Here is a 24,931-nt window from a genome sequence, read left to right on the forward strand (position 1 = left end):
TGTGTCTGCAGGGAACCGAAAGTCAAGAGAAGAACCAACTTTTGGGTGTGGAAGTAGTTTTATCTGGTTTCCCTGTAACACCCATTTCAGTTAGTTTGACCAATAACAAGGCGCAGAGTTTCAGCGGGAAAGTGTTTCTTTGTCCCATTTGACACCTCATTTGCATTTTTTATGACTAGTGAAGAATCGTTGTAGATTTGCTCACAGTACAGTAAAACTAGTATGATGCATTTCACGATCATATAGTGTACATCACTGTTTTAGGAATAAAGAACAGATCATTTTTATATGAAGAAAGATACATGTAGAAGATAGTAAACCAGAGATACATTCATATACCTGAATATGAGCATTTAGAGCTTAACTAATACAGATAACGAGTGATAACTAGGCTAATATACTAAGGAAACATACAAACAACACATGCATACACCATATACATTTGTAACTGATTGATTATAGACTAAATAAAGGAAATATCTCTATACGTGTGTGTTATGTGTGTTGTAATCGTGGAGGTAGTCCACTGGTCAGCCAGGCCGTTGGTGTCTGGTATCGAGGGTCATTTAGTTCTCTGGAATGTGTTTGAAGTCTGATGGAGAGAACAGAGAATCGATCTGTTTAGCATCTTTTTGACAGTGGGGGGGAGGCAACCATTGGCAATTTAGCACCCATATAAAGGTAGAATGTGGGGCCAGGTCTGTGAATTATATGCAAATGTCAAAAGGCTAAAAGGGGTCTCTTAAAACATAAAGTCCCAACGACCATCAAGGATCATAAGCAGATGTTACAACAGCAGAAGTAGAAGTAGGTACTCTCTGTACAGGTGAAAGTAACCTGCTGAATACAGAATTAGTTTGAAGCATTTGAAGGGAAGCATAAAATGATCTACCACTGATTGATCTTGCTGAGTTTAATGAGGCCATGAGCGCCGGCTCTGCCACACACACACACACACACACACACACACACACACACACACATCTGCCTGAGTCAGGTCTGTCTGGGTAAAAGAGTCCCCAAATGTACTGGACAAGCAACCAGGTCCAATTCCCTCAAGCTCCAAATCTTTGCCTACTCTGACAGAATGACTTGCAATAAGTCTGAAATGCTGCTTGTCATGTGAAAGAAGCGGTCGTTCAGCAGACCTTTTTATCCAAAGCAGCTTACGGAACATTTATTACTGGGACAATCTCCCTGGTGCCTTGCTCAAAAGCACAGCAGTGATCGCTCATGAGTCATTCTGCTTTCTGGCTCTAAGTTTTATGTGGCGTCACCTTTCTAAGAAGTTTTGTTGCTGTTAAGTACTGGTGAAGTAGTGAATATGGTCAAAAGTTAGCGGCTTGATGTAAGGCCATCAGGGGCTTCCTTCCTGTTTGGAGCTCTTTATTAGATCTGTTCTGTATTAGATCTGTTCGTTTCTTCCATATATTTAAGCTAAAAGCTCTGCCAAATCATATTCTAATCTTATTCTAGTTTTGTTTCAGGACACCTAGTTTAGGATTCTACATTAGGCATCAGTGGCTATACAAGATAAGCGCAAAAACTTTAAAATCAAACATTAGTTCATTAAGTTTCTGAATAATATACAGCCCTGCATCTTGAAAAAAAAAGCTTAATATTACCTAATTTGATGATGCTGAGTTACAAAAACTACATTTTCCATTTTTTTTTTCACAAAATAAGTATGAAGACAGTGTAGAGTGGGGAAAACGCCCCTTATGATATGAGATTAATAAGGGCTGTAGATAGGAAGTACATGTTATCTAAGAAAAATATTATATTTTCAGAATGACAATTTGTTGTTTCAAACTTAGTGTGTGGGGTAAAATGCCCTCAGGGGGCATGGCTTAATTACTGTAGTTATTCTGTTCTGAACATCAAATCCTTTGTTTTTCTATCAAATGTATTTTAACTAGTTGGTTGAACAAAAATAGTTGGACATTTGTATTTAAAAATTAAAAATTTGCTGTAAATGTATAAAGCAAATTGCTTTGTCAGACTGGGGGGCATTTTACCCCACCTGTGGGGCAAAACGCTCCCTTGGTACAAATTAAAATTTTTGTTGCAAATCTAATAACATGAAAACATTGGACATTTTTCATATTTGGTTTATAGATTATATCATTGTCACTAAAACTATGATAACTGTTTAACACTTTTAACTTTTGTTTCACAGAAGAAAATGACAAAGCAATAATATTGTTCCTAGTTTTGAAAAGAGCAAGTCATGCAACCTGTCCATGTTAGCCTGTTGCTAACTGTGCACATTATATTGGTAGTTGCATTTAATTATTTGGATGTAGCATTGTTTTAGAGTTGAGTAGTGACATGCAGAGTGTTTTAATAGTTGTGAATCAAGTGTTCGCTGAAGAGTTTTCTTTAGATGTTTCTTGAAAAAGGCATATCTGTCCACTTTTAAAAACTGTTCTTGTTATTGTGTTTTCTCTAATCAAACAGAAGTACTCTAATGTGTTCTATAGAGTAGAAAATGGATTTAATTTGATTTAAAAATAGCATTTTTCAGTGTATCTCTATCTTTTCCTCTGTCTATTTGCTATGGCCGCTTTACTGCCTCCTCAAGCACACAGTCATGTGACATGTTTCCACGGTAACATCGCCTTGTGCAGCAGAGGGGGGCTGCTCAACTGTCTGCCGATGAACATACACACTTCCAGCATATTTACACCACTTAGCCTCCTCACCGCACAGCCACACACTTACACGCACTTCTAATTTAAGCAGCTGCTGGGCAACCGACAGCAAACAAAAATAAGGGAGTAAGTGTCAGAGTGTGCGAGCGTTCATGCTCGTGTATGTGTGTGTGATAGTGAGTGCATGTGTTTTATTTCATATGCATGACACAGGAATATGCTCCACAGCTTCTGTTGCTCAGCAACTGTCCCAAATTAGAGCCACAACTAAAAGTGAACAAACAGATTATGCCTACACAGGAAGACTGTGTGTTTGGCTTAACGTACATGACACCTTATACACATGGAAATGTGGAAGTCTATGCGTTTGGTATGTGCATGAGTGATTCTGGTGCCGTAGGCAAGACGGAATATGTAAATGCACTTAAAAGTACAAGAACTTTTGTTGATGTTGTTTTGTAACAGTACTATCTACATGTATTTGCTAATAAATAAAATAAAACAAATTTATTTTATATATTATTGTAGATAATTTAGTTAATCATTTTATTTTTTTATTTTACCAGCTAAATGGACCAAATGTGTGTGTGTGTGTGTGTATATATATATATATATATATATATATATATATATATATGTGTGTGTGTGTGTGTGTGTGTGTGTGTGAGAAAAATGAGTATTATATTAATAATAGGGCTGTGCGATTTGGGGAAAATATCTAATTGTGATTTGTTTGACATATTGCTATTGCGATTTGATTTGCGATTTTGATTTTGCAAAGTCAAGCTGTGCAGCACAGTATGGGTATCGTTACTCTGCTGAAAATACAATAGAAACCATCACAGAATTTCTTATGGTTTCTATTAAAACCATTACAAAATTCCTTTTTGTAGTTTGTTTTGGGTACTATTGCAATAGTAATTACTGTTGTTCTATTGGTTCCCATCTGCCAGATTACATCCCACCAATAGAATCCATCAAATGCCAGTAGACACCATTATATTAAAACCAATACAATTCCCATTATAACCCTTAAATCCATTACATTTTCTATTGTGTTTTGGGAGGGGTTCTATTGTTGCAGGGAAGATTATAATGGTATTACTACTTTTACTACTTAAACTGGCTGCGTGTGTGTGGCGAGTGTAAACGGCTCATCTGTGAGACGCGGGATATGAGCCGCGTGGGGCAGAGAGCGAGTATGAGAAGCATTCAGAGATGCAGGCTGTGTGCAGTCTTCTGAATTGGGAATAGAGAATATGCATTATAAACTTATTTCAAATTAGAATCTGTTGGGGAGATAAAATGTGTAAGATAACGTTCATGTACTAATAAAAACATCTAAGAAAATGTGTCTTTTATTCTTGAGTACTAAAAGCAGATCCAATAAGGGAGCGTTGTGGCACAGCTCTTGCAAATTAACCTTTTTTGTTCAGTGTCTGTTATTACGAAGCCGAAGTAATCTCATATTACATAAAATTTCTTTAGTGTTACTTTGCCTGACTATTTATCTGGCCTTGTAGACGCCATAATCCCACTTGCATGCGCTTTCTTTTTTTTATTTACTTATTTGTTTTAATGGTGGACGTTTACGCAGTTGGCTAGAGCATTGCTGATCGGGGAGAACGGAGGTGCGCTTACTCTATTGGTTAGTAAGACTGCCATTCAAGGCTGGCAGTCATGCATTTGCGTTAATATCGTGTCCACATCGCAGGCTTTGCGATTAGTAAATCGCAACATCTCAAATCGTGATTGCGGTTCAATTTCGATTAATCGCACAGCTCTAATTAATAATATAAATAATTTTTAACTATTTATATTAATGTTTAATATTATATTAAAATAATTATTTATATTAATTATTTATATTATTTATTTATTATTTATTTATATCTCTAATGGATGTTTTTGTATTATCACATTGCATTTTTGACATAAAATAAAACATTTTATATTTTAAATATTTATTTTATACATACTATTATATATTTGATATAATATTATAATATAATATTATTTAATCACAACTGTCCAATTTAATCTCAGTGGGTGATTTTACATTTCTGACCGTTTTTACCACATTTCATTTGTTTACTAGAAATATTCACATGAACACCCATAATGCCCCTGAGAAAAATTAACTGAATTGGTCTTAAAATCAAGAAAGGAAAAAAAATCTTATTTGGCAGTTATATTTAGGAGGATATCACAGGCAGACTTTACTGCAGCCTGTCATGTTGACTTTAAATGGACAAACCTTTTTTGAGATGAGTGTTCACTACAAAGCTTTTATATGTTCACATGCCCCAATTAAAGAAACAACTGAAGAAAAGTTGAGCTACTTTAGTTTGGAAAGGGTTACAAAGTCCATTTCTTGGCCTCTGTTGAACCACAATGCAGTCCATTACCTGCAAATAGAGTAGTGGTGAATATTCCCAGAAGTGGTTGACCGGACAAAAAATTCTCCAAGAACACGGTAGCTCCAGATCCGGGAAGTCTCAAAAGATCTCAGAACAACAGCAGGCATCTCAAGCATGAGCTTAGGTCGGTGTTCAGGACTGTAAGCGTCATTTCAGTGGCTGAAAGGAAATGAAAGTAAAGTTTTAGAGTGGCCTAGTTAGAGTTGAATCCTATAGAGAGGAAGGGGGACGTGAAAAAACAGTTCACACTTGAAGACCTAGTTTGTCAGGGTTAAAAGAGAGTTTTTCAAAGAAGAATGAGTTCCTCAACAGAGACAAGCAAAGCTCTGAACAAACTTGTGGAGGTGTTTAGTTGCAGTTATTGTCTTCCAAGCATATATTAGGTTTAATATTATGGCATTTACTTTTTCCACAGTGGTGAAATGAGTGTATGTTCACTATTTACACTTTTCAAAAAACTAAATAATAATTAAAATGCATTTTTTATGTTCTTTTTGTGCAACATACCTCATGGCTATCTGATAAGTCATTTCAAGACATAAGACACATTTTCAGTTTAGTTTGTCTAAATAATACTAATAACCCTGCAGCATAAGTATTTTAAAATCAGCCAAACAAAATAGACCTGGAAACCAATTTTTGAAGCTCTTGTCTGCACATGCTTGCTGCTTTGTGCTCTGGTCTCCGGTGAGAGCTGTAATCTGCTGTTCCCTGAAATCAGCAGAGAAATACTGTGCTTTTAACATCCACCTCACTAATAACCTCTAATGGGGCTACATGTCTCTCTGTCTCTGGCTCCTTCTCTTTTCCTCACAAGTACTACAGAATAATCCACTCTAGTAGTATTTAGCATGCTCTGGGGCAGAACCGCATGGCTGCGTGTGTATGTGAGTGTTTTATTATAAAGGTTGATGTGTCCTGTTATGACTCACCTCATATATTGATGGTCCCATTACAGCCAATATGCCCTCAACATCGATCAGACAAACAGCCAAGTTACACACACACATTCTCACAGATGCACACGTACTCACACACACACACACACACACACACACATACATTACTCTCACAGCATTACCAAGACGGAACACAGGCATAGGGAAGCTTCCATGACAGACTCTCTCTTTCGAAGACATGCACAGTGTTACGGGTTTTGGACAATTTATGTTTCCTGTAATTCTGCTGTTGAAATACTGTAGAATTTCGTTCTGTATATCCCCCGGGAACAGCTAATGTTCTGGCAAGTTATGAACAAATGTTTTTTCAGTAAAGTTAATATAATGTTCATTCAAAGTTTTCTGGTCTTTAACAATGTTTTAAAAACAATAGAACAAAAACATTATTTATATATCATTCATGGAACATTTTTCTGAAAGGTTTCAGATGGACATTCGTCTAATGTTTTTTTAAAAATGTTACTTGTTTCCAAATATTCAGAGAACATTTACGTAGCATTCCCATAATGTTTACAAAATGATAAAATGGAATGGTCCCTTAATGCTCATATATAATCAAAACGTATTTTTTTTGAATATTTAAAAAAGCGGGCCTTTTAAACTTTCAGATAAAATTCATAAAAAAAAAATCAGAATGATTTGATCAATAAGTCATGGTTACTTATGTTTTTACATTACTTTAACTCATCAAAATAAGTTAAGCAATTTCAACTCAAGTTGATTTTATAAGTCATTTTAATGTCATTTAAGTTGGAATGACTTGTACATCAAGTTGATTACTTCAAAATTTCAAGCAGCAGCTTAAGTTGAAATAGGTGGACATTTGTTGCAATGTAGAAATGTTAGCAAAACGTTCTTAGAACATATTTTTGTTAGCCATAATCTTTATCTAAATCTACCAAGTCTTTGTATTTGTCTCTAGATTAAAGGGGACCTATTATGCTTTCCTTTTTACAAGATGTAAAATACGTCTCTGATATCCCCAGAATGTGTTTGTGAAGTTTTAGCTCAAATTACCCCACAGATCATTTTTTATAGCTTGTTAAAATTGCCACTTTTAGGATGTGAGCCAAAACGCTCTGTATTTGAGTATGTTGCTTTAATGCAAATGAGCTGTTGCTCCTGGAGAAGAGGGCGGAGCTTCAAGAGCTCAAGCTCCCGCATTAACAGTGCTAGCCTTTGCAAATAAACATTCCCCTATTAGTATAAGCCTGTTATCTTTACAGAAAACGTTCTCTGTTTCAAAGTCAGTCATCTGATTGTACTGTGCATAATAAATTTGCGTTTGTGAATTACACAGACAGGGAGCACGGCATGACAACAAACAACAACAAATAACAACATAGCTGGTCTAATGGTGCATGGCATGCTATCACAAACTTTATAAGTCCCACTCGTGACTATGAGCGCAACAAACTGAAGCAATCGACTCACATTGCTTTCATATGCAACTTTTAACCACCACATTCCTATTCACGATCATTCATGAAGGCAGCACCATTGAAAACAGACAGAGAAAATGGTAGCTTTAGAATCATTAGCCTTACAGAGTGCCAAGAAGCTCTTTCAGAAAGGCAATTTGGAAAACAAACACGTGATACTTTCTTTCTCTGGAGCTGACGTTTGCGCACGAAGCGTTGGTATTGATCCCTACACGTATTGGGGACTTTACCGATTTTTTCCGGGACATCTCCTTAGACAGTGAAACTTAACCACAGTGTCCACAGATGGAGGGAGTCTATGGAGACTCCTATGTTCGTTAGTGCATCCCAAAACACAACACTTGAAATGCCTCTTTGGCACTGACATTGTATATCTCCAGCAGCTACAGCAAGTTATCAGTAATGGCGGAGGCGGACCGCAGCTTCTCACTCAGGGCTGTGTCTATGCTTACAGGGCAGTGTCACAAATGGGTGGGACTTTTTCCCCTTGGTGACGTGAACAGAGGGAGAATCTGAAACAGCTCTTTTGGAGAGACTCAAAAAAAATGAGTGGGTGGATTTTTACCATTGTAGGCTGGTTATTTTCACACAACTGTGTTCAAACACATTATAAAAGTGATTTTTGCATAATAGGTCCCCTTTAAGTTATATGTGAATGTGGGCTTGGTTTAAAGCCGACAAACCCCAGCAAAATAGAATTATGCAATGAATTTTTAGATGCATTTTATAGTTTTATAAGCCTCTATGGTCAAGTGTAACAGTAGATTAATTAGTAGTAGAAGAACTTATCATGTTTACCCTATAATTAATATACATTCTCAAAAATTATACCTTATATGCCTCTGCATGCCAATGGTCTTATTTGGTTTTTGGTAAAAAAAACTGCACACTGCATAGTTGCCTCCATTCAGTGGAGAATAAAATGAACCCAGATTTTACTGTGTCCACTTACCAACTGAATCACTATTGATTGGTGTGGATTGCTCTGACCAACCTCTATATTCAACAAACATCTCTAACAATTCTTTGTAAACAGCACTGAAGGGGTCATTTTACGAACAATCAAATTTTCCGTGATGTTGTTGGATAAAAGAGTCTGATATACTGTGGAAACATACTGGAACTTTTAAAACTTCCTGTCAATCAAAAAAGAGCTTTTATTGAAATTAAGCTGCACAAATGACTCGTTATAAACATGCACAACTGTATGACATCAGACATGTGAAGGCATCAACACGTGACTATCAGTGGTTACACATCGATGACACCTATACACATGTTGTTGCTGGAATATTTTTTGTTTTGTTTTGTTTTTTGTCTTGTTTATGTATCTTGTTTTTGCAAGGAAGTTTTAAAAGTTTTAGATTTTTTTTTTGGTTTGTTTGTTCTGTTCTGTTCTGGTTCTGGTTTTGTTTTGGTTTTGGTTCTGGTTTTTGTTTTGTTTTGTTTTGTGATTTTTCTATGCTATAATTATAAATTAAATATGGTAAGTTATTTACTGTTCGGGGAATTCTTTAATTGAAACCAAGCTGCAAAAATAACTCAACTCACAGAGAATGTTTACAACTTTGTAACCTCAGACAAATGAATGCATCAGCACATGACTATCAATGGTTACACATCAGTGATGCCTATCGAGTAATCACACACATTATGGGTGGGAATCGCAAGGGTACCTCACGATACGATATAATCACGATACATGGCTCCCGATAACGATAATATCACGATACAGCGATTCTGCGATAATCGATATATTTCTAGGAAATCCTATAATTATACATCACGATATCTGTCTAAACAAAATGCCTGTGAAAAGGTTAAGTGTACGTTTTCTTTCTTTATTCAAGTCCAAACTGTTAGAAAACAGCAAAAAAAAAAAAATCTGTAAGTAACAGGCTATTAATCATTTTATTCTTGGACTTATTAAAAGCTTACATTACTTGAACTAATACATTACTTTTAATAAATACATTACTTTTTCTCAGTGTGTAAACAAACACTTGTAAGTGCTTATCAAACAGGAAAAAAAAACTAGATAGATAGATAAAAACCAGCTGCGATCCGACCGGAGAGGTTATGCTACGCATGAACTGAATATGCGCTCTGCAATAATAACGTGATCGGTGCCTATGGTCCACGCTGATAGCTGTTCTGGGGCAGTTTTTTAGTTTTCATCTCCATAAACATTTATATATATATATTTATATATATAGCTGTAAAGCTAATACAGTGGCTGGAAATCTGTTTATCCTTCTCATATCACATGGAGAAGTATCGCGATTATTGCCATTTCGATTTATTGTCCCACCCCTAACACACATGTATCTTGTTGCTGGAATGCAGTCATCTGATTTGATTATGAAATAAGACACCACCGTTATTTTTCAGGCTTTGATATTATAGACCTCAGAAACATTTGATTATGTAATATTAGATGCACTGCTCACCTCACACCAAAAACTCCCTGTGAAATTTGAATGGTCTTTTTAATAATAATTAATAAAAATAATAATGAAAACATTTTTAATTCTGTGGATAACACTTCATATAGTATGTGCAGTTATTTATCTCAAACACATTCGCTTGATCAATTTGAGGCTTAGATTAGTTATATATATAATCATATTTTTTCATAATCATCTCTACATTCTGGGTTGTAGAGCGATTTTCTCTCTTAATAGCCCTTTTCATTAAGAACATAATCAAATTTTAGAGCAACAGATGAGAATGAGCACCCTGAGAGTCATGGCATTCATGAGGGAAGCATCGCTCTTCAAGAAAACCCTGCACACTTCAGTCGACACACAGTAAGAGAGGTATGACCATTACAGGTTATTAGTGTGCTGATGCTAAAAGCTTTTACTGGAAACCAGATGCTGAGCATTTAGCAGTGTGCATGACTGTGTATATGTGTGTGTGTGTATCCATGGAAACAGCACAGATATAACCTACAAATGCAAAACCATAGAAACTGCCAACAGGTCAACTGACGAATAGAATGAGGACGATAAGGGAAATATGTGAGTCTGCTGGATGCCACACAGTACAGCTAGATTCCCAGATGTAACAGAACAACACTGCAGAAAACGGCTTATTCACAAAGTCACTTTAACTGACATACACAAATCATTACACACATTTATGGCTGTGTTTGTGTGTTCAAGTATTTGGAACTATATCCTTGCAAAAGGTTAATTTCACACAAAAAAATTTAATTATGCAGTATAAATATTTTATGGCTCATATAAGTCTGTGCTTTATAGAGTATTGCAGTCTTTCTAAAGCCACTATATATTTCAGAAGTAGCTCTATTATGATTATTATTAAAGAAATATTTTATTTATACATTTTTATTTTAGTTACGGTTTTAGTAATTTTGTTGTTTTTGTAATTTTTTTTATTATTTTTATTTCAGTCTTTTTAGTAAATCAGATTAAACTAAATCAAAATGAAAAACGTTGCTGAAAATAAATAAGTTTAAGGTTTTTTTTAATGTTTTGTTTTAAGTTAACCTTTATTTTATTTCAAGTAACAATTTTAGTTGACGACAATAACCCTGGGAGTGACAGATCTTTTCTTTCATATTGTAACGTGCATCCAAGTAAAAACAGATTATCAAAAAATAAAAGAATGTAGGGAGGGACTTGGTTCAATCCACCGGTTGTTGATTGGTTGGTTGGAGTCTGATCTGAATGTAATATTACAGTCAATTGTGAGAAAGTGGTGGACTAAACAGTACTATACAGAAGTCCTGAATACTTCACCAGAGATGTGTGCCATTTCACTGGAAGTAAAAAAAAAAAACGTTTTAAAAATGAGACATGCATAGGTGAATAATAAGATAATCATTCATTTCTTAAATGGATAGGAAGAATTTTTATTTCATGCCAACTTGTTTTTTGCTGAAAACAGTCTCCTTCACTCATACTCTATTATGCTTCTTTTATGGTGTGTCTTTTTTGCCTTTTTGTGGCGCATACAAATCATATTAGAGGTTTCTAAAGACATGTGGGCGAGTAAAGGATGACAAAATGTATTTTTCTTTTCAGTACTCATAATTAAATACCTAGGTAAGCGAGCACAGCATGTGTCTTTGTTTGGCTTGATATTCAGGAAGGAAAATGAATGAGCATCCTATACAGTATAGAGCAGCACCAGGTCTGTGATTACCTGTTGTAAAAAATTAAGCTTGTAAATCTTACCAGCTCAGCATCTGGTAATAGGATTGTTGTGCAATTGTTTGTGAGAAGGGAGGATATATCCAATACATCCCTCTCTCCCAATACAGTGCCCCAGTATTCAGCAGCCCCCTCTGCTGGTAAAATGATACCAAGCGTGTTTATATCTAAAGGTAGCAGGTCTTTCCAAGATAAAAAAAAAAAAAAAGATTTGATCATGACTCAGCTGAGGTATCCATAGCAACTAAAAAAGATCTTCAGTCCAGTTTTTTCCCCCCACAGCTATGTTTTTATCTATCTATCTATATATACATATACATATACATATATACACACTGTATGAAGCTCCCGCTCACGCTCTGTTTTCTGAATTTCTAGGTTTCTGATTGTTTTGGGATGCCTAATTCTGTCAATTTTAACAACGTTCAAAGAGCACGAGGAAGATTCGGCACACTGGCTAGTGATTCTGGTGAGTGTGTGCCTTCTGTTCATAGTCAATGCAGTGTTTGTATGTGAGACTGAATGGTTGAGGAAAATGACTGAATGTTTATTTCACCTGTAGGAGACATTTACAATTTTTATTTTTGGAGGCGAGTTTGCGTTGAGGATATGGGCCGCTGGCTGCTGCTGTCGATATAAGGGCTGGAGAGGACGGCTCAAATTCGCCCGCAAACCGCTGTGTGTCCTGGGTGAGTTAAACTCACTGACCCAAACAAACACACAGTCACATTGAAACATACGCATACAGTATGCAAATACACTACTACATTCAAACGTTTGGGAGTTTTTTGAAAGAAAGTAATTTTATTCAGCAAAGACACATTCAATTGATCAAAAGTGACAATAAAGGCATTTATAATGTTACAAAAGATTTCTATTTCAAATAAATGCTGTATTCTGAATTTCCATTCATCAGTAATCCTGAAAAAATGTGTCTCCATAACAATATTAAGCAGCACAGCTGTTTTCAACAAAAATTTTCTTGACAACTATATCAGCATATTAGAATGATTTCTGAAGGATTGTGAGAAACTGAAGATTGGAGTAATGATGCAGAAAATTCAGCTTTGCCATCAGTGGAATAAATGACCTTTTAAAATGTATTAAAGTAGAAAATAGTTATTTTAAATTGCAATAATATTTCACAATATTACAATTTTTATAGGTTTTTAATCAAATAAATGCAGCTTTAATGAGCATAAGAGACTCTCTTTGCTCTGTTTCTATGTTGTCAGATATCTTTGTACTGATTGCTTCGGTGCCGGTGGTTGCCGTACGAAACCAGGGAAATGTGTTGGCCACGTCGCTGCGCAGTCTGCGCTTCCTGCAGATCCTTCGAATGCTACGAATGGACCGCCGCGGAGGCACCTGGAAACTGCTGGGATCTGCAATATACACACACAGCAAGGTATCCACACACATGTGATGTACTCCAACAGACCATTCCCTCTAGATCAACATCTAAGAGTATGTCTTGCTGGTTCAAATCATGTCAAGCATGCTCAAATAAACCGATGGGGTCGCAATATCCACACAATCCCAAGTCCACACACACTCATTCCTCAAAAATGCTATGGTCTGCGATACACAGACATGCAAAGTACATACGCAAGCACAAACAATCAGATATCAGTGTCTGGTGAAGTTTGATCTCAGTACTGCTGTGTGTGTGTGTGTGTGTGTGTGTGTATGTGTGCGTTCAGGAGCTGATTACAGCGTGGTACATCGGCTTCCTGTCATTGATCCTGGCTTCCTTCCTGGTATACCTGGTTGAGAAGGATGATGTCACCGTGGAGCCAACATACACCGAGGGCACCTCCCCAACACCAGCCCCACAGGACTTTGACACCTATGCAGACGCCCTCTGGTGGGGACTGGTGAGAAAGACGCACGGCATTCAGAACTTTCTTGAAATTGATTTGAGAATGCCTTTTAAAATTAATTTTAAAATATATATAGTATATAGTATACTCATTTTGATGCACCTGTTCAGTGATTTTAGCTCCATTTTTGAGATGCTCATTTTTTTAATTCATACTCTTTGAAGGCCACTTTAAAGGTTGTACCAAGCTGACATTATTACTTTTTAAAAATTATTATCATTATTAATTTTAAAGCAAATACATATCATATCATACTGTATATGATAGCTTGATTGAAAAAATAGCTCTACAATTATAATTAATATAAATTTAGTTAAAAAAATGGTTACTCTTGAAATTTTTATGCACTGGTTTAGTGATTTAAGCTTCATTTGGCTCCATTATTGAGCTGATCTTTTTTCAAATTTATACATTGCCACTTTAAAGTTTGTACCAAGCATGCATTATATTACTGGGTTGTGCAATGTTACTTCTTACAGTTTTTATGAGTGAATGTATGAAAACTCATGAAAACATCAGCTCCACAACAACAAAAAATATAATTGTAAAAAAAAAAAAGCCTTATGCACCTGTTCAGTGATTTTAGCATTTTTTGAGCTACTGTGGTGAAGATCCATAAAAGCTTTCCTTCATGATGAAAAGCGCAAGTCAGTTTAATAAGAAAGAACATCTGAACCATAGTGTGTCACAAGTTCAAAAGTGATTTTTTAAATCCACGGCAATTCTTTTCACAGCAGCTCCATTAACACTACCATTCGTGATGGCTTTACATCATTTCCATTAGTACTACTGATTGTGATGGTTTTATAGCAGCCCCATTTATATGACCTTTCGTGACACTAACAGCAGCTCCATTAATACTACCTTTTTTAATGGTTTTACAGCTCAAGTACTTTGATAGCCTCTTAGCCGTGCTAGCCTTAATCACACTGATGACATATGTTTTCACTCTTGTGTCAGATCACCCTGACAACCATCGGTTACGGTGACAAGACCCCAAAGACGTGGGCAGGGCGTCTTCTGGCCGGGACCTTCGCTCTTATCGGTGTGTCGTTTTTTGCTCTTCCAGCCGTGAGTATGGCTTCTTTTTTTCTGTTACAAATTACAGTATAACTGCTAGACTAGCCACCTTATTTTTAACGTAAGAGCAGGTACGGCAATTTACAACTTACTGTGTCATCTGCTTCCAGTTATTATTCTAGATCTACAAAAACAGTCTGTTATGTTGCTTGATATTGCAAACGTTTAATTTCCTCATTCATTTCATATAAAATATTGATTGCTTCTATATTGTCCTCATTTGTAAGTCGTTTGGAAAAAAGCGTCTGCTAAATGTAAATGCAACATCATTCGGTTTGGAAATGGTTAGGTATAATAGTATGCTATTTTAAAAATAGCCTACCAGTTTATGCTGAAGTCTGGTTATGTTTGTAGGGTATTCTTGGTTCTGGGTTGGCTCTGAAAGTTCAGGAACAGCACAGGCAGAAACACTTTGAGAAACGCAGAAATCCTGCAGCTTCATTAATACAGGTAACCATAAACAAACTTAAATCCGCAGTAAATTCACTCGTTCAGGCTCATTCCTCAACTGCACATTTGCTTAATATTCAACACTGAATATTGATTTCAGGCTGCATGGAGATACTACTCCACCAACCCCGTCAGAGATGATCTCATCGCCACATGGAGATTCTATGAGACTGTGATCTCTCTGCCATGCTTCAGGTATCATACACATACATCGCTAAAAAAAAACTCATTTGAATATATTTTAGTTTACAGGGACTTGCCTTTATGTTTGTCATCATCATGATTTCATGTTATGCCTGGGTAGTTTTATGATTTCACGGATACTCATCACAGATTTCACTTGTTTTATTCTCATGATTTCTGTGCATGTCTTTTTAATGTTCATTTATTTTGTTTATTTCCATATGTGTTTTTGTCTGCATGCAGAGACAGCATCATCTAGAGGTCTGCTAGAGGTTACAGGGAGGTACTCACACCTGTGCGTGGACAATTTACTTTTCCATCATAATTGTAAAAATTCTTTGGTCGGAACCTGAATACAAGATATAAGGTGTATTAATATAAGAAAAAAAAAACATAAATGACAAAATCACAATTATTAAAAATATAAAAATACTAAATAAAAGTAAATAATAATAATGTATGATTAAATATAAAAATAAATGCTAATTTATTAGCATTTATTTTATGCTCACTTATTCATACTGCTCCCTTACTGACACTTGGCATTGTGATTTCAGTTAGTAACTTCTAACTAGCAACCAATAAATAAACTATATCTAGCACTATTCTATTGATCTGTTTAATTATTTTTGGTACATGAAATTAATTTCATGCCTGTTTACAAATATCACCACATTTGTGTATGTGAATACTCAAACGCACCCTAGTGGTCATTCGGAGCAAATGAAGGGAGTTTTGTTATTTATCATAAATGTAATCTGGTCAAACTAAATGTGTGTTGTTTCTGTCTCCTGCAGGAAGGAGCCTCTTGAGGTTATGGCTAGGTAAGTCTCTCTCTCTCTCTCTCTCATTCCCTCTGTCTCTCGTTCACTGTTTTAAAGATTTACAGCATCTCTGGGAAGTGTGAGATTAATGAATCTGTGAAATGTGTTTCCTTAAATAACTCTTAATAACCACCACCTCCATTAATTCAGTGCCAAAGGCGTAATGACCAGCAGTGCGTTTATGTGTGTGTGTGAGATTGGGAGAGCTCGTTTCTCAGTTCGGGGACACGCGGACAGTAGTTCTATATGTGATATTACCGAGTCCATTAGAAAAGAGTGAATTATGGATCACTGATAGATGACGGTGTCAGAGCAGAGCGAGGGAGAGGGAACTTGAGTGTGTGTGTGTGTGGGAGAATTTAATGGACGGCTGGATGTGTGACGTCCATGTCACTGTAAGGAAAATGATGGGAACTGTTATTAGTGATCTAAGCATGACGAGTCTTGACAAAGATGGACTGCGTATATAATAATCATGAGTATCAGTTGTCCTTGACCTGGACACTGGCCTGACAGTCCATTTGTTAAAAGACGGAAGATTTACAGATAGAAACAGAGAGAGTTGGATTGCGTGCTGGGCTTGTTTGTAGCGCCTGACCCGAGACCTGTAATCCATGTTCAGTCCAGATCAGAGATCAGATTACACATTAATTCTGCAAATACATTAGTGCAAAACACACACCTACACAAATACACACCTGCTCAAATATCCACATACACTGGGAAACTTGTAGCCTGACATTATCACTACTGGTAGCCTACCAAGCAAGTCCAAATGGAGAAACCAAACCAAACATGCACACTTTTACCTTACTATCATGATAAAGACTTTTTCGTGCACTTTGATTTTTTGACCTAAGGTTGTGAATCGAGAACAGTTTTTTCTTATGAACTGGTTCCGTATTTTCTTCATGTTTGGTTTAGCTAACTGTTCTTGAATGTCTAAACATAAAAACAAATAGAGGCCACGTTTCTATTGCATTGTCCACATAGTCCAGTATAGTCTAATTCAGGAACAAACGACTCTTATGAACTGATTCTTTTGAGTGAATCAGTCAAAACGAATGACCTAAATCAGTTCAATTATTGACTGGTTTTTCATATATCAAAATGTAGTTAAAGATAAACATTCAAAACAGAGTTTTGTTGTAATAAATGGTCTTTTTTTTTTTTTGTTAAAAATAATAATGAAAAAGTTTACTAGAATATGGAGCCCATAAAGGGACACAGAGATGGGGGTGAAATATATTTCATAGTTTTCGCATTTGCTCACAAAATTTCCAAAGAAACTTTGCATTCACTCACAAAATGTATGCATTCTCTCGTCAATGTAAATGCTTCCCTGAGCACTGTTTTTCCTCCCGCCTCATATTATTTCTATTATTTCTTTTAGTGCATGCAAAGTTTCTCTGGGGAATGCAAGATATTTGTGAATGAATACAAACTTTAATGGGGAACACAAGGTTTTGCAAGCGAACACAAAAGTTTCTCGGGAGAATGCAAAATATTTGCAAACAAACGCAAACTTTATCACAGGAATGCAAAAGTTTTGCAAGCAAACACATTTTTTAAGGAACAAAAAAGTTTGTGAGAAAATGCATTGTTTAGCATTATTGTTTAGTTTAGACTAATTTTTGAAAGGAAGAGCTGCTTTTTGAAAAGTGCTCAGTAAAAGAATCAATAATAGACTTGCTAAGTTGAATCAGAATCCTGATTCCTTATGACTTCATTTCCTGACCGATCCTTTATTGTCTAGTGTGCAGGTGATTTCAGGTCTTACCATCCATTTACAGACATTTTGTTCCCACAATGTAAGCAAAACCTGACCCACTGGTACAAATACACACACACACACACACACACATACAAACAAAGCCAAATGGCTGGGAAACCTGCAGCCTGACATTATCAATGACCTACTAAAACAAGTCCAAAATGGAGAAACTGGACCATACACACACTGTTAAGTAGCTTGTGATATTTTGCTCCATTCATTTTTTTCATGTGAAATCTATGCGTTGATTCTCTTCCTGTCTGTTCTCACGTTTTCACTGCTTTCCTGTATGTCCGATGTATCTACAACACACACACATAAACACACCGAAGAGTCACTTTTCAATCATAAAAACCCTCTCAGACAGTTTGAATCGACTGTAGACAGATTGTGTTTTGTGTGTGTGTGTGGGAAAGTGTTGTATCAGTAACTGGTTGGTAATAAGCTGTAATTGTGCAGCTTTTCAAGATGTTTCAGTCCCTCTCACCACTTCAATCTTCTTCTTTTCACTGTACTCAAGAGATACTGTGTGTGCCGCAGCGCAAAGTCTATGTGTGTGTGTGTGTGTGTGTGTGTCCATCCTTGGGGACACTTCACAAGAGAATGCCCTGCGTTGTTTCTTTGGAAGGGTTCAGTTTCTTCTGCAGGAAGAGTGTGTGTGTGTGTGTGTGTGTGTGTGTGTGTGTGTGTGTGTGTGTGTAGGACCGCATTAAGACTAACAGATTCCCCAAGGCTTTAGCTCTTATGGAGGGCCCTGCGCACCAATGCATAGACCTATACTGCCTACATACTCACTTACATTAAACTAGAAAAGTAAAGTTTAAGATGAACTTTAATGTTGACTTGAAAGTTTAAATTAGTTCTGAATAGTTTTTGAGTTTGAAGACTATAGTTTTAAAGTTAGATTAGACTGGTAAATATAATATTTAAAATAAGTCTCTCATCAAGCCTGCATTTATTTAATCAAAAGTGCTGTAAAAACAGTAATATTGTGAAGTATTATTACAATTTAAAATAAGTGTTTTTTTTATTCAAGTATAATATGAAAAGTAATTTATTTCTGTGATGGCAAAGTTTTTACGTCAGTCTTCAGTGTCACATGATCCTTCAGAAATCATTTTAATATGATGATTTGGTGCTCAAAAATATTTATTGTTATTATCAGAGTTGCTTAATATTTTCTCCATTTATTTGAAATAGATGAATTTAATAAATGTCTCTACTGTCACTTTTTAAAATGCAGCCTTTTGAACGGTAGTTAATCCAAATATATATATATATATATATATATATATATATATATATATATATATTGTTAGAGACATACATACTGAAATATATATTTTTCATTAAAAATTGAAACCATATGTCATTGGAAATAATTTCTTTGTTAATTTAACCTGTGCTGTACGACACTATCAACATCCGCTCCTCTCCCATTTTTTTATTTCTAACAGACAAAGAGACTGTTTTGTCTTTTGATGAACACTCAATAAGTATTACAAAATGATAAGGAATATTAACTAAATGTGTTCAGAGCTCTGAGATTCAACTCATCTGTTATTCTGTCTCTTCTTCAGTCAGAAGTTGAGTTTGTTGGAACGTGTGCGGCTGTCGACCCCGAGACCGTCGACGGTAAGGGCCCGTGTGATGATGCCTGCTGCCAATCCTGAAAGTGTGTCAGGGAACTGCGGGCCAGCAGAGGCGGTTGAGGAGAGTCCATCAAAAGAGGGCAAACCAGCAGGGTTCAGTAACAGAGAGAGATTCAGAACTGCTTTCAGAATGAAGGCCTACGCCCTGAGACAGAGCTCAGAGGGTATGACACACTCCCAAACACACACACACACACATACTGTACTCAAGATGCATTTTTAAAAGCTGTACTAAACTTTTTAACTAGTGCATACTTAGAAAAAACAGTACACAGTACTTTACACAGTACAATTAATATGCATACTCAATATACATACAGATACACACTCTTAGCAATTTACACACTATAATAATATATACTCCTATAAATACATAAGTATAGTAGACACTTACACAATGCAATTAATCTAACCTTGTTTTGTTGTTTCACTGTAGATACAGGTGGTCTGCCTGACCCCACTCCTGAGGAGAAGGGCTTTCCACCAGACATACTGCTGGAGGAGATGATTCCAACCCTCAAATTAGTCATAAGAGCACTGCGGTACACAAATATTAAATCTTGTGTCCATAACCCTTAAAAACCACTTGTGATCTTTTTTTAACTTTCTTTCTTTCTTTTGTTTTTTCGTTCTTTCTCTTTCTTCCTTTTGTTCTTTCATTCTTTTTCTTTCAGCAATAAATTGACTAAAAGTAACAGAAAATGATTTTACATTTTTACAAAAAATCTGTATTTAAAATAAATGCTGTTCTTTTATTCAACTTCATACAATTATGAAAAAAAAAATCTATCACAGTTTCCAAATATTTTAAGCAGCACAACAGTTTTCAACACTGATAATAATAATATATTTTACTTTCACACTAAATGAGAATATTAGAATGATATCTGAAGGGAAGACTGGAGTAATGGTTGCTGAAAATTCAGCTTTGTCATCGCCGGAAACATTTACATTTTAAAATATTTCGAAATAGAAAACAGTTATTTTAAATTGTAATATTTCATGAAATTACTTTTTTCTGTATTCTTATCAAATAAATGCAGCCTTGGTGAGCATTACATTTACATTTATACATTAAGCAGATGCTTTTATCCATAGCAACTTACAAAAGACATTAAAGAACTTCTCTCTTTTTTGTCATTTTGTAGGATCATAACATTCCTTTTGAGTAAGAAGCGTTTTAAGGAGACTCTGAGGCCTTATGATGTAAAGGATGTGATTGAGCAGTATTCTGCAGGACACCTGGACATGCTCACCAGAATCAAATATCTACAGACACGGTAACCCCCACACACATTAAAACATACACATGCACATTTTCAAAGAAATACTATAGAAAACTTTTAAATGACTTCATGATGATAAAATGAGTCAAATTTTTCCATTTCAAATTGTTCACTTACATCATTTAAACTGTAACATATAATTTTCTTTTGAGTAAAAGAACATAATATTTGCTGTTTGTTTCATGTGTAGACTAGATCTGATACTGACACCAGGACCGTCTCTCACGCCAAAACACAAGAAACCCCAGAAAGCACCATTTCCGTACCCCACCCAGCAGTCACCTAGGTAAAAGCTCACCAAACTTTAAGGAATATTTATTTTTATATTTTTATTATGTTTAAATCTATATTAAACATTATATTTAAAGCTACACTATTATTTTGCAAGAGCATAATCCTAATAAAACCATAACCATATTTAATAATGACTAATGAGCTCTGCAAATATATAATTTATTATTAATCATTTAGTATAATTGTTTTTTTTATTATTCAATTAAATAGATGCAACCATTCTCATTTATAGTCTTTTCCTCAGATTTACATTCTCTCTCTATTTTTCTCTCTCAGACACGAGTCATATCTTGCCAAAGCAAGCCTGCCAGATCCCGAAGACCAAAGCATGATGGGTAGATTTGTGCGGGTTGAGAGACAGGTACTGCGCTCTGACAGCTGGTTGTGTGGCCTAGCTAAAGTTGTTTTGCTAAACTGTCATCTCACTCACAGGTGGAAGACATGGAGAAGAAACTGGATTTCCTGGTGGATATGCATATGCAACATGACCTCACAGGCCCTGGCCACATGACCTTGGAGCGCTGCGACCCCACGCTGACCGTCAGCGTCGCAGGTGACCGCGTGTACTGCAGCTACGGCCCGCCGCCGCACAACACGCCGCATTACACGCGCTCTGACGCCGCCCCACCAAGACCAACTGTCCTGCCCATCAGCCCACTGCCAAGCCACTCCCCGTCCTCCAACGTCAGCCAATCGGGAGGCCGCAGGGTGGGAACACCGCTGTCGCTGTTATCAGTCACTCACGAGGAGCTGGAACGCTCGCCCAGCGGATTCAGCATCTCCACCGAGAAAGAGGAGGTCACGGGCAAGGCCTTAGGGTTAACGGCGGGGTCGAGCTGGGGTCGCGACCGGCGCTATTTAGCCGAGGGCGAGACGGATACAGACACTGATCCCTTTACCCCCAGTGGGCCTGTTCCACCCTCGTCCACCGGAGACGGGTTCCACTCTGATGGAACGTGGGGAACACCACCCTAAAGACGCACTCACACACACTTGCTCTTTCTAAAGACTACAGACTCTGTACAGCACAAAACGACACAGACATAATACTCGTCATATCTAAATATGTATCCACGTCACGCTTTACCCCTGCAAAGCAAAGAGCACTGCATGGAATGCATGCGTTGTATCTCTAGTGGTAGACACTGCACTTGGCAGATCGAGGCTGTGTGGTTATATTTGACTGGGAACTTTAAGGGAGGAGAACACAACAGATGCTATGCCATTTTTGTAAACATTTATTTTTCTATTTACACATCTTTTCATATGCATGGACTGCATGACTCATCCATGGAGCAGCTAAATGTATCGACATCTCCTCCGGTTTGCACTTGCTTTCGTTTCGAATACTTGGGTTTGAGGAAGCTTCTTTTGCTGCACATCTTGAGCTCGTTTTTAGTTCCTTTTGCAGATTGTACAAACCTTTTTACTCTGGTCAGCATGAACTAAACTCTGGGACGTGTCATATTTTCGCCACTAGCCGTTTAAGGACCAAAAGCAGAGCCTCAGTTAGGAATTCCTCAAGTGTCTGGCCTTAATCCAACCAATGAGCACATCCCGTCTGTGAGCGGCACATAAAACTGCTAGCTCAATGAATATTGCCGCTGTACCGTGGGACCAGCGTTCCCGTGATAACTACAGTTTCCTTACGGTAACCCTACATCAATCGCACGGATCATTCCAGGGTCAATTAACTGTGGGAAATGACCAAACTTTATCCTTACACAGCAGAATTATTTTTTAACATTGACCAGTTTACCTATCAAATTACAATAATTAATAGTTACACTTACTGAATGTTTTACTCCAAAACAAATACTTAGGTCTTCCAAAAGGTTTACATCCTGCGTAAATTCAGTGTTCAAATGTGAATTTACTGTATGGGTTTGTTGTAAAATGTAGTTTTATCATTTTATATTTTAAATTACATTTTTTATTTGTGTTTTTTCCATTTCATTTTAATTTTAAACTTGTGTGTTTTTTATTTTGCCTTCTGATTTTTGCCATTTATACATCAAGTTAAACTAAATGAAAATGACAAATATTGCCCTGGCAAATAACTGAAATAAAATAAATTTGAGTTTTTTATATTTTATTTCTGTGAACATTTATTTTAAACTATTTTTATTGCTTTAGTTTTTTGTTGTTTCGGTTAACTATAACCACCCTGCCCCTGGGTTATGCATATCTACTTCCCTTTATTATCTAATTATTTATTTTACAGTTCACAATGTTGAAATTTAACATCACTGGTGGTGATGGCGCAGTGGATAAGACGCATGCCTTTGGTGTGAGAGACCTGGGTTCGAATCCACTGTGAGACACCAATGTGTCCCTGAGCAAGACACTTAACCCCTAGTTGCTCCAGAGGCGTGCGACCTCTGACATATATAGCAATTGTAAGTCGCTTTGGATAAAAGCGTCAGCTAAATGAATAAATGTAAATGTAAATCACTGGCTATCAAGTATCAAGATAATATTTAATATCAAGATTCAAATCAGTTCAAAGTTCATCAATCTGAGGTTCGAGTCATTTGTCACGTGTGGAACAGCTGGTCGTGTTGTTATAATGTCTGTCTGCATCGTTTAACATCGTTTCACTCACCATCTCATTCATCTGGATGAATAATTCTGACTCAAGGGACTTGATGTTCAGTAAATCTTGCACAAATCAAATTTTGCAACTTGCATTTAGGGTTTGAGATAAATAGTACTAATATTAGTACTAATATATATATATATATATACCTGTAACAACAAAGAGTATGAATTCAGAGAAAAAAAGCCATAAAATGGAAATGAACAATTACTCTTTAAAGTTTTAGTTATTTCATTTATTGTTTTTTCCATTCTTTCCTTCTGTTACTCTGTCTGCTATAAGCTCGGGGTTATGATGAGTGATAGTTCACCAAATAAAAATGACTTTTTTTCCTTGTGTGGACACAAAAGATGATATTTTGTCTAAAAATAATGTTGAAGTCAATGGGGTCCAAAACACTAAGAGATTTTTTCCAACTATCTTCTTTTGTGAGAAAGTCATACAGATTTGAAACAACGTGAATAGAGTAAATGACAGAATTTCCATTTTTGTGTGAACTATCCCATTAACCATCCTATAATCCTGCGATCGTGAGACTAAACACTGCCGCTCATCATCATCTCAGACTAAACACTGTTAAACTTAAACTCAAATATCCATGATCACAAACTAAATACTGTCGTCATTATCCCAGAATAAACACTACAATCAACTGTTTTATTCAAACTAGTCAATAAGCATTTATTAAGCCATTACTATCCTCAACTGAACCAGCTAAACTAAAAATCAGTCACAAATCAGCCCAATAAAGAGGCCTATTAATATCTTAATACACTTTATCTTGGATTAAAAACAGTCAGTTATTATCTCAGACCAAACAGCTGCGCATTATTATTATTATTCACTGCTCTCTGAAAGTATAAGGACTGCTATCTGATTTTCTCTCTGACTAATGACTGCTGTTTATTCTGATCTCAGACTACTGATGTACACAGATACACTGCTGTTTATTGTTTGTGCCTTGACCTTTTAGAGCACCGGTCCCTCTCTGCTGGTCATTACATTCTCTTCATCATGAATCAAACCTGCCATCATTTTGCTTTTTAGGCCATCCATAATCATTTTGCTCTCAGTAGTATCAGTAAAGCATCAGTTCATTTTCCTAGGACCTATTCGGTTGTGTATTTTCCTTTTAAAGACCCAACAAATGATGGTTTCGTTCTCTTCTTTTTGGTTTCAGATGAAATGATTTCACACTAGTGGCCTTCTAAGCTCTTATATTCATTCCAGTTTTTGAATAATAATCTTTA

At 36.3% G+C, this 24,931-nt stretch overlaps 1 protein-coding gene across 1 annotated transcript in view; it reads left to right on the top strand.

Annotated features, from left to right (window-relative positions):
• Positions 1–22,057, top strand: part of LOC306881149 (potassium voltage-gated channel subfamily KQT member 3-like) — a gene marked incomplete at both ends in the record, with an annotated part of 37,422 nt that extends 15,365 nt beyond the window's left edge. The window contains 14 exons of the mRNA XM_079435072.1: positions 12,035–12,125; positions 12,219–12,345; positions 12,892–13,064; positions 13,360–13,533; positions 14,500–14,610; positions 14,974–15,069; positions 15,170–15,264; positions 16,050–16,076; positions 19,431–19,666; positions 19,939–20,044; positions 20,651–20,782; positions 20,979–21,074; positions 21,359–21,443; positions 21,515–22,057. Of these exons, the coding sequence (XP_079291198.1) occupies positions 12,035–12,125; positions 12,219–12,345; positions 12,892–13,064; positions 13,360–13,533; positions 14,500–14,610; positions 14,974–15,069; positions 15,170–15,264; positions 16,050–16,076; positions 19,431–19,666; positions 19,939–20,044; positions 20,651–20,782; positions 20,979–21,074; positions 21,359–21,443; positions 21,515–22,057 (2,092 nt within the window). The remainder of the gene's footprint in view (positions 1–12,034; positions 12,126–12,218; positions 12,346–12,891; positions 13,065–13,359; positions 13,534–14,499; positions 14,611–14,973; positions 15,070–15,169; positions 15,265–16,049; positions 16,077–19,430; positions 19,667–19,938; positions 20,045–20,650; positions 20,783–20,978; positions 21,075–21,358; positions 21,444–21,514) is intronic.
• Positions 22,058–24,931: the final 2,874 nt, after the last annotated feature.

This window comes from Barbus barbus (assembly GCF_936440315.1).
Source record: "Barbus barbus genome assembly, chromosome: 15".
In the NCBI taxonomy this organism is placed as follows: Eukaryota; Metazoa; Chordata; class Actinopteri; order Cypriniformes; family Cyprinidae; genus Barbus; species Barbus barbus.